The sequence below is a fragment of the Carassius gibelio genome, chromosome B10 (assembly GCF_023724105.1).
Source record: "Carassius gibelio isolate Cgi1373 ecotype wild population from Czech Republic chromosome B10, carGib1.2-hapl.c, whole genome shotgun sequence".
In the NCBI taxonomy this organism is placed as follows: Eukaryota; Metazoa; Chordata; class Actinopteri; order Cypriniformes; family Cyprinidae; genus Carassius; species Carassius gibelio.
The window spans coordinates 21,001,197-21,011,922 of record NC_068405.1 but is presented as its reverse complement, the minus strand read 5'-3'; the positions used below and the strand labels follow the sequence as shown (position 1 = coordinate 21,011,922).

Below are 10,726 nucleotides of genomic sequence, written 5' to 3'. Positions count from 1 at the left end.
CAGAAAGCAATATTATGGATAATTAATGGACTGGAGCATTGTGGATTACTGTGCTTGTGGATTATTGTGAATGTTTTAATCAGCAGTTTGGACTCTCAATCTGACGGCACCCATTCACGGCAGAGGATCCATTGGTTTGCAAGTGATGTAAAGTGAAATTACTCCAAATCTGTTCTGAAGAAACACTCATCTACATCTTGGGATGGTCTGAGGGTGAGCAAATTTAAAATAAAATTTTCATTTTTGGATGAACTACTCCTTTAATTCAAGAATTTGGCCTTGCTCAATCACTGTACTGACAAGCCACGACGTGCAAAACACGCCTTTCCCTTAGAGTTGCATTGTTGCAATGCTTTCTCACACATATGTAACATATGCTTCAGCTAATATGCCTTGAGAACAAGTTCTTTAATCACTATCCAGCTTCTTAAAAAATCATAACAAATCCCTTTGAGTAGTGAACTGAGCATCTGCAGTTCTACAGCCATCCTGCTGCGTTGCATAAAATTTAAATGTGGCTTATTGTAAACATATCCATGCACAGGAACAAAACAAGTGAATTGAAGTCTCTTTGCTTATTGAGTATACAGTGTCTGAAGGTTGTCAGTGGTTTCTAACCCAAATGTTACCCTCTATCTGCTGTGATTGCATAAATAAGAGCAAAAACAACTTTGCAGACGATAGGGCAACGTGACACGAAATCTTGATTTTCACAGCTGCTGTTGAAACAAGTTTGAGGAGACGTCAACATCTATTTCAACCCTCTCCAAACAGCTCGTGGGACGCGACTCCTATATACGAAACAGTTTTGTGCGCTTTGAAATTGAGTTCTGTGAGTTCCTCACTGGCCATGAGGTGTATGAAATCTTCCAGCTGGCGTCTCATCAGTTATTTTTGACCTTTTCTTTATTTTTCTGGAGCTTCTGGTGGACCACTTTTAAAGTCGTGAGGAAATTTCCCAAGAACAGGACGAGAAATGTCAAGGCCAACATGAACACCTGAAAAATGTAATATTTAAGTGCAAATTCGATCTGCAATACTGGCAAAATTAACCTCAGTTCAAGATGAGCAATGCGCAGAAGATTAATACTTGGGAATTTAAGCAATAATAATGATGTTTGGCAACTTCCGCCACTCTCTTTACCTGCCATTCCTTGCAGTCATCACGGGAGGACAGCTTAAAAAGAGTCACAGCATTGTACAGCTGCCAAAACTGACCAGAGGAGAGAAAACCAGCACATTTATATTATATGCCTGACAGCTGGATCAATATATGCTGCATTTATTTGACCAAATATACAGTAATAATCTGAAATATAAATGCAATTTAAAAATATATTTTTTCAAAATGTAATTTCTTCCTGTGATGCAAAGCTGAACTTTCAGCATAATTTACTCCAGTGTCACATGATCCTTCAGAAATAAAACAATTGTAATATGCTGATTTGCTGTTCAAGAAACCTTTCTGAGGTCTTTGCTAAGAGTCCTGATTTTAGTTTACTGACCCCAGACTTATAAACGTTAACAAACTGTTTAAAACCCACAAAATAACATGTTATGATCTTCACAGATGTCCCACTGTAAATTGCATGAAACCTTTCAGACAACTTTGCAATTGCATGAAAAATGAAAGGCAACACTTAAACACTGATACTCACGTGGCCAAAGAATAGAAATGGAAGAAGGAATGTAAGCCCCCTCCACATCCATGATTGAAAGCCCTCTGTAAGAGTGACATGAGAGGTCAGTCTGGGCTCTGACTTCAGGCCAAACACAAAAGGACATCATCCAGGTCAACATTTCTCCCAGGATTCAAATCGGTCCCAACGCTTACCCACTGTCAGGTCCAGCTGGTTTCTCTCCCCCAGAGCCCGTAACCGATACAAGCAGCCGCTCTGATAATAATACTGAAGAAACTGCACACAACCTGACAGAGAAACATACAGAATATAACAACAAACAAAAGACACAAGAGCAGCTAATAGATTATACTCACTCTGATAGATGGAGAAAGCCAGGAACTGACTTCTGAACATCTGATACATTGGACCTTCTGGCCTTAAAAGACAGAAACAGAGAGCTGGTGAGGGGAAGAATTATTCAATTATATGATCTGTGACCTAAAACACTTACCATGTCAACATAACACCTGATAAAAAGGTTGACACGTAGTGATGTGACACCCACCAGCCTTTAATTCTAGTAAAAAAAAAAAAAAAGGTCAATCATAACCATTCATCAATGCAATAAATTATCAGCTTAAAAAATAAAAATAATAACAACAACAATTCACAGCTACAAATACAAGCAAATAAATAAACAGACAATCAAAGTGCTACAACCAAATAAATACACAAGACAAATAAAATTGTGTAAACAAACATGACAATACATACAAAGAAATAAACATTCAAAGAAATAAAAATAAAATGTCACAACCAAATAAAAACACAAACAAATAAACAAAATTTCACAACCAAATAAACAAAACATACAAACCAAAAAAAATTCAACAATCAAATAAACAAACACAAACCAAAAAAAAAAAATATATATATTCAACAACCAAATAAAAAAACATGAACAACCAAAAAATAAACAAATAACCAAAATACAAACTACACAAATTAATAGACAAAAATACATAAATAAATAAAGAATGGTGGCCAAATAAATAAACAAATAACATAAATCACTACAACAAACCAAACGAAATAGTACAACCAAAGTTATTGACTGAATAGAAAACGGACAGGGAAATACTGGGAAGAGAGATCTGATCCTGAACCACAGTTAACCACATCTGGGCACAGCATTGACCAAATGTCTTTTAAAGTGAACGTGAACTCACCGTGACCCATTGCTCATGAGGATACTCTCTCTTATTGTCAACGTGCAATAATACCACACCAATAAAAAGTTGAAGATTTCATCTGTAACCCTGTAAACGTGAAATCTGTTAGACTCCGACAGCACACTTTCCTCCACAAAATGGCATTGATTATTGAGATCTCTCGTCTTACCGGTAGTTGAAAAGGAAGAGGCAGGTGACAGCACCAAACATTAGTATTATAGTCATATAAAGTTTGAACTTCTCGTATTCATCTTTGTATGCAAACCTGTTTTGGAAAACAGAAAATTAACAATTTTGTATTGGGAAATCTCTCTCCGCTCAACGGACGTGCTCACATCTGACTCACTTGGCTTGGTTGCTGAGGAGTGTGACATTCACATTTCCAAGGACCAAATTTAAGTACAATCTGAAAAGAGAAGACAACAGTTTGAAAGTAGAAAAGCCTCAAAACCAAATCACACAACCGTGGTACTATACATATCGGTATGAAGAACTAACTCACCCGTTTTTCTTTGGCAAGTAGGACTCCATGTCAAAAAAGACATTTTGCCTTTCTTTAATTTGAACCTTCAGGTCATTTATCACCTCTGTTTCTTTTTCATTGCAAGTTTTCGTACATCTGTTTACAACAAAAGAGATAAAGGATCTGTTTATGTCATCATGAACGTATTGCTCAAGTTCTTTGGTAACATCTAAAACTCGGCTCTTACTTATGAAGACTATTCTTGAGGTCTTTGAGGCCTTTTCTTTGCTTGCTTATGGCACTGCTGCATATCGCCTGCAGGTTCGTCAGCTCCTCCAGCTTCTGTTTGTAGACTTTGTGCGCTTCCTAAAATACAAAATACACTGGAAGTCAAAATAAAATCAGAATCGTTTCCTAATACATGCATGACCTTTCAATAGGCACATAGCATCCTCTGGATGCTCCATTTTAAGCATGAGGTATTTTGAACATGAGAAGGACATTTTAAACACGGCCAATCATTTACATCATGACAGCTGATTTTTAATGGATATTTTATCTTTTAATATTATATATATATATATATATATATATATATATATATCAGATTGAAATACTATGGTTCTTTGATTTGTACCGTAGTACTAATATATTTTTCCTCAAGGTTTTTACATTGTACACCAGGTTAATTAAAATAAATACCAGAGTACTACCATGGTAACGTTATATATCCAAAAACAACAACAACAACAACTTAATTGTATTACCTTTATGCCTTGACCTAAAAGGTATTTTTTTAGTTTTCAAACACTCGGAGCTTCGTGAACTTCCAGAAGTTTACCGTTTAGAGCTTCACCATCCAATAATCTAACCCTGTCTATCACGAATCGATCATAGGATCAAATTTACAGTTGAGCAACAACTCTTGGTTAACATCTAACCTGGTTTAACCAGTTAAATCCGTGAATCATTATCAGATCTACTTAACTAACACACCACATTTATTAAAAGAATAAAATATATACACGAATATATTTAATCATTTAAATATGTTTTTAAAGAACTGATGCTGGTTAAATACACATATACAATAACAAAAGAAAATCAGTGTATTATTTGATGAGCTAAAGCCTGTTAGCCGCGTCACAAACATCTAAAACAGACGCATTTGCCTCCTAACTAACACGGGATTCAACTTTAGGTTATCGGAGTACAAATATAACAAACATTCGTTCAGTTCAAACCTGTAATTGCTGATATTCTTGATCTATTTCTGTCCATTCACTTTGACATCTCTCCAGTGACATTGTACTCGTCTGCGCTGGCGCTGCTCTGCCGCACACTGCCGCTAGTGGGCGCTCTAGCAATTTATATAAGCTCCGCTTCTTCAGCTGTCCACCAATCACAGGCCAGCATACGATTCAGAGGATGACGTCGCCACCTAACGACCGGGAGCGTCAGCGAACATAAATATTAGTCGAGGCTTGTGGCTAAGTTCACTAATTATTTTGACAGGTCCGTCGAGATCAACCAGTTTAAAGTTTACATTTAATATTTGTGGTTTATTGAAGTTTGTTTAAGTGTTTTGGATGGGGAATGAGGTAAGATTTAAGTAGGTCTACTTTATGATTACCATATTCATGTTATTGCATGTACTTAGATATATTTTTTAAGTGGTACAAAAAGTACTATAGTGACAGATAATAATATTTTAATGATAATAATTATATTTTATGTGCAGTATGCCCTTCTTGAAGCGACCCCAGACTACAGAACCACTTGTAAAAGCCCAAAAATGCGAGCCGCATCACACTGTGTATTCTGTCAGAATCAGAAGAATCAGAATCAGAATGAGCTTTATTGCCAGGTATGTTTACACATACGAGGAATTTGTTTTCGTGACAGAAGCTCCGCAGTACAACAGAATGACAGCGACAGAACATAAAACACATAATAAAAGAATAAAAAATACAAATATGTAGACAGTGAATGACAATATACAAATGACAATTGTAGGCAGGTATATTACAAAGTGAAGTTATGTATGTACATATATATTGTGTGCAAAATTTAAGTGTATACTAAGTATGTGTGTTAGATAAATAAAGTGTGTGTGTATATAAATATAAAGTGTAGTGTGTTCGCCATTATTGTCAGCTGTTCATAAGATGGATTGCCTGAGGGAAGAAACTGGTCCTGTGTCTGGTCGTTCTAGTGCTCAGTGCTCTGTAGCGTCGACCAGATGGCAACAGTTCAAAGAGAGAGTGTGCTGGATGTGAGGGGTCCAGAGTGATTTTGACAGCCCTTTTTCTCACTCTGGATAAGTACAGTTCTTGAATAGATGGGAGAGTTGAACCGATGATTCGCTCAGCAGTCCGGACTACTCTCTGTAGTCTTCTGAGGTTAGATTTAGAAGCTGAGCTGAACCAGACAGTTACTGAAGTGCAGAGGATGGATTCAATGATGGTCGAGTAGAACTGTTTCAGCAGCTCCTGTGGCAGGTTGGAGATGGAGATACAATGGAGTACACAGGCGAGTGGATGAATAATAATAAACGTGGTAATATTTAATGGATTGAATATTTAATGGCATGTTTTAAACATTACAGGCCTTGAGGATCACAGTACAAAGCCTGGCAGTTTAAATAGACAAACCTTAATTTAATTTACTTGTTATTTTAGATGCTGCAGATTACATTACACTATTTATTTCTAGGAAACGCTGCTCATCAAAGCTTGATTTAGAAGAATGATTTTCCCTCCATTAACAAAATGTTCCTGAAGGTAGCTCGAACTCTGATGAAGAAAAGGGACACAGGTTTGGAAGAAAACAGGACTGATCTATGATGAGGACTGGAGAATATGTGAGGGTTTATGTTGGTTCTTGGCGAAATGACAAAGTGTCAAATCGATTCATCCAAATAAGTTTGTTTGTATAATATATGTGTGTGTACTGTGTATATTTAAATATAAATACATGCACATACATATACTAAGAAACACATTTAAGAAATATCTAAATCTGTAAATATATGTATTCATATTTATATATTATTCATGGTATATAAATATAAATTATGTGTATTTATTAAATATATACATGTGTGTATATTTATTAACACAGTAAACACATATTACAGTACATAATGCATTTATATTTAAATGAAATTTAATAATCATAAATAATAATACGATTTTATTAAGCATTACAATTTTTATATAATAAACTTGTATATAAAAGATAGGAATTATCTTTTTTGCATTATGATAATGAGAATTGGGGGGAATTTTTATTTTAAATGATGTGTTGGAAATAATCTTAATTGTCCGAAAAATTGGCTTCATTTTCTTCTTGCAGAATAATAATAATATATATTTAAAAATTATTAATGACATTTTTTTTTGTTATCTTTTTTTTGTAAAGCTAATGGAAACCGCTTTGTGGGCACCTGGAGCGACGGACAGAAAAACGGACATGGCAAGTTCTTCTACCTGGACAGAGGTAAGCTGTACGAAGGGCTTTTTGGTTGACGGCGTTGCTAAGTGTGGAACCATGTCTGATTTTGGGAGAGAAGCAGCAGTTAGACCAACAGTCTATCCAATTCCCAAGGTAAATGATTAACACTGATGTTTGCTCATTTGCATGATTTCCATTTTAACAGTAATGCAAGCTTTCAGTCATAGGTTCAGACCAGTGTAACAGCTCAAAGAGTTTTGTTGATTTGCATGGTTTATTACCTAATGCAGATTCAGAAACATTGTGGATTTCTCCAAAGGCAAACCTTTGGACGTAAAAGCAGAGCTGTAATCGACAGAAACCACAATTCCAAGTCATACCATTGCTAGGGAATATCTACCTTGACAATATCCCGAAGACAAAAAAGGCAGACTAGTGTGGTGAAATGTGTTTTATCAACCCCTCACTCACAATAAAAACACTAGCACACAATACAAAAAAGCTGGTGGCACATTATGCATCTACTAGTATTTAACAAAATGCTCATTTTGGCAAGAATTATATAAAAGAGCACAAAAGGGTGTTTGGTTTAAGTTTGATTTAAGACTTTAATTAAAATGTATAAACTGTGAGTTTTTAAATTCCAGCACATGCTGTGCACTAATAAAAAGAGCTTCTGAATCAAACTTTACACACAACATTGGATATTGTTTCACATACTTTGGGGAAAAAATAAATAATTGTATTTCAATTTGGCAATACTGAACATGTTAATAAATTGGCATGTTGTTTTAGTCATTTTTGTCAATGCTGCTGATGTGACTACATGCTTAAACGGTCCTCTGCTTAATAAACACTTTGTTTGAAATGTGTTCGCTAGCATAATCGCACAATCCTGCCAGCTCTTTAGCCGTGACGGCGCTAAGCACTTGTGTCCAACTTCAGAGTGAACAGAGGTTCCTTTAATGGGAAGCCATTTCAAATACTACCAAAAAAGGTCAGACAAACATGTTGATAAAGTGCCTTAGTTTCTTCTAAGTTTCTCCTTAGTTTCATTCAGGGGGTTCATTTGGGGAAAAAATTTGAGTTTGAATGAGACTCTGATTTTTGGTTGATTCAGCTGTTCAATAGCAAAGCTATGATTCAGAACTCATCACAATTATTTGGTCAAACGGACATAAAAGTGTCCCCTGCACTGTAATAACTTCAAACAAGCCTCTGATCAGTCTTTAAAAGATTTTTTTTTGCAATATATAAACTTATGTCTGTAAGAACGTAGGTTGCCTTGTGTAAAAATTTAAACTTTGTAAGTAACAGGACTGAAATAGAGGATTTTCCCTGTGGTGAATTAAAGGAATAGTTCACCAAAAATGAAAAACTGCTGAAGATGTACTCAACCTCAGGCCATCCAAGATGTAGATGAGTTTGGAGCAGGTTTTAGAAATTTAGATCAGAGAAATTTAGTATTACTTCATTTGCTCACCAGTGAATGGGTGCCTTCAGAATAAGTGTCTAAACAGCTAATTCACACCAGTCCATCAGTTAACAACTTGTGAAGTAAAAGCTTTGTGTTTGTAAGAAACCTATTACTTTAAACTGTCGCTTCTTGCCAAAATACAAGTCCATAATCCATACTAACGCTCCCTCCAGTGGAAACCTCTATCTGTGCATATTTATCTCCTGATTCAGATAAGATGACTTTCCACTGGAGAAAGCAATATTATAAAGAAAGGACACATATTATAGTAATATTTTTAGTTTAAAACATCTTCACAACAGATTATTTGTGGATCGTTTGTGATGTTTTTAATCAGATGTTTGGACTCTCGTTCTGACGGTACCCATTCACTGCAGAGGATCCGTTGATGAGCAAGTGATGTAGTGTTGAATTTCTTCAAATCTGTTCAGATGAAAAACACAAACTCAAACACACCTTTGAGGAGTACATTTTTAGAAAATGTTCATTTTGGGGTGAACTATTCCTATAAGAACAGAAAAAAAAATACATAAAACATGCAGTGTGCATGCTTTCACAGTTATAAAAGTCAGTTATTAGTAAATCTAGCTGAAACAGTGGACAAATCCTCGACACAAAAAACTGCAACACATGCAACAGATAGATCAATACTATGGTTGAAAATATGATGTGTTGCAACACTTGACAAATCTAAAACATTGACAGAAGCTCTTTCCCAAACTCAAAACTAGGGGTAAAGGGAACTGGGAGACTGTAAGTTAGACGCCTCCCCTCGATTGTCCAGTTCGTTCTGTAAGTCCTCCAACTCTTCTAACTCTTGAAACTGCCTGTCGGTTTTGTGGCTGACCAGCGAGCGGTAAAAATGCACAGCGAAGACGATAAAAACCAAGCCGAAAGGCACCATGATGGAGGTAGACGTGATCGCAGCGGCCACCCCGGCGGATATAGTACCGTTTTTCTGATCCTTCGGCTTAATGGGTAAAAACTTGACCCAGCACAGCAGGACCACCTCGGCCAGGAACAGCAGCGTTCCAATGACTGTGGAAAAAGCCCAGGCCAGCTCGATATGGCAATGCATTCTCTCGTGAGGAGACTCCTTCACAGAGTTGAGGTTGTGCACGTTGCTGACCGCTTCGATGTTGGGCAGGATGCAGGTGCTCACCATGAGGGCGAACAGGTGGACAGCCACCAACACAGTGGTGCAAGCGCTGAAAGCGATCAGCAGTCCTGGGGGATAGTCGTGATTGGTGTCCAGCTGTACTTCCACCATTGCCACCTGTAAAATGAAAGGAAACACAGGTAAAATACAGTCCTTGAAACCAGCAAATATTCTACTGTAATATCAGTCATTATAATGAAAAAAACTAGCATTCATTTTGAGTTAAGTTTGATTCTCTACTCCATAAAGTTAATTTTCAACAATTTGTTAGAAACCCCTTACTGTGTTGACAAAATAATACATTTTATGTATTATTTTGTCAACACAGTAAGTGTTTGTAACAAATTGTGTTAGATATTTAATATTATATAAATATAATATATTAAATATTGCTAGATATATACAGAGTAATACACTATGATTAAAAATAGATAAATTATATATAAAATAATTTATATATTTATTATTAGTAATAAATGTATATAATAATGTAAATGAATACCATTGAAATATATATTTTATATATATATATATATTTTTTTTTTTTATTTGTTTATTTATTACAATATTTTTTAAAGCTTTTATGCACATAAAAAAATATTTTTAAACAAAGAAAGGATAATAACATTAAACAAATCTTGGATTTAGGTTTGAAGAAGGTTCTAATGTGTATTTAAAGTTGTACATTGTAAGAATAGGTTTGGCACTGAATTAAAGTGCACTGCAGCAGAAGACTGAAGAAGTTGTTGAGATTCTCGTGATGCTCTTTATAAACAATCACGAAGTAAAAATCTAGCTGAGCATTAGCACGAGCTAAACAACTGTGGCTGTCAGTTTGTGATTGCAGATGCATCAAAGACTCGAGTCACGCCCGTTTTAAAGCCAAAATATTCTTATATTAAACTTACACAACACTATTAAACGCACTTTCTCTTTAACAACCCAGTGTTACTAAATTGAACTTTCACAGACATCACTAAATAAACAGACGCGAAAAACAACTCACCATTGCGAAACCGGATAAAAGAGCCGACGTGCGACTGGAAGCTTTGAGTTTGGCTCTGCTCAGATAAAGCTTTCTCCAGGACAGAGCCTGCAGCGAATGTTCGTTCCGACTCATGTTCATCCGAGCGGAGGTTGAGAGAAACTAGTATCCGAGAGATTCAGCGGAGCTGGAGCAGGAGCATTGCGCTGGGTTAATGGTGAATCTCCAGCGCTGCGCCTTTAGAGACGGTCGGCTTGCTCAAGTGAAACTGGATGCATCGCGAAGGCATTACCCACAATCCTTCGCGACAACACATGAAACTGAACGATGGA

General features: G+C 36.1%; 2 protein-coding genes and 1 long non-coding RNA gene across 3 annotated transcripts in view; 1 reads left to right on the top strand and 2 right to left on the bottom strand.

The window, feature by feature from the left end:
- LOC127966569 (transmembrane protein 120B) overlaps positions 1 to 4,659 on the bottom strand; it is a 5,867-nt gene extending 1,208 nt beyond the window's left edge. The window contains exons 1-12 of the mRNA XM_052567671.1: positions 4,562 to 4,659; positions 3,565 to 3,683; positions 3,357 to 3,473; positions 3,201 to 3,260; positions 3,024 to 3,119; positions 2,852 to 2,941; positions 2,134 to 2,199; positions 1,997 to 2,058; positions 1,835 to 1,927; positions 1,659 to 1,723; positions 1,145 to 1,213; positions 1 to 998 (exon numbers count right to left, since the gene is read on the bottom strand). The exon at positions 1 to 998 is cut by the window's left edge and continues 1,208 nt beyond it. Of these exons, the coding sequence (XP_052423631.1) occupies positions 885 to 998; positions 1,145 to 1,213; positions 1,659 to 1,723; positions 1,835 to 1,927; positions 1,997 to 2,058; positions 2,134 to 2,199; positions 2,852 to 2,941; positions 3,024 to 3,119; positions 3,201 to 3,260; positions 3,357 to 3,473; positions 3,565 to 3,683; positions 4,562 to 4,624 (1,014 nt within the window). The 5' untranslated portion in view covers positions 4,625 to 4,659 and the 3' untranslated portion in view covers positions 1 to 884. The remainder of the gene's footprint in view (positions 999 to 1,144; positions 1,214 to 1,658; positions 1,724 to 1,834; positions 1,928 to 1,996; positions 2,059 to 2,133; positions 2,200 to 2,851; positions 2,942 to 3,023; positions 3,120 to 3,200; positions 3,261 to 3,356; positions 3,474 to 3,564; positions 3,684 to 4,561) is intronic.
- A 13-nt stretch (positions 4,660 to 4,672) lies between these two features.
- LOC127966572 (uncharacterized) lies at positions 4,673 to 8,060 on the top strand. Its single transcript, XR_008155658.1, has 3 exons — positions 4,673 to 4,918; positions 5,059 to 6,180; positions 6,741 to 8,060. It is a non-coding gene; the product is annotated as an uncharacterized LOC127966572 (long non-coding RNA).
- On the bottom strand, positions 7,210 to 10,708 carry LOC127966570 (calcium release-activated calcium channel protein 1). The gene is made up of 2 exons (XM_052567672.1): positions 10,416 to 10,708; positions 7,210 to 9,526 (listed from the first exon to the last, which is right to left on the bottom strand). Exons 1-2 carry the CDS (start codon positions 10,533 to 10,535, stop codon positions 8,978 to 8,980), a joined length of 669 nt encoding a protein of 222 aa, XP_052423632.1. The 5' UTR covers positions 10,536 to 10,708; the 3' UTR covers positions 7,210 to 8,977.
- Positions 10,709 to 10,726: the final 18 nt, after the last annotated feature.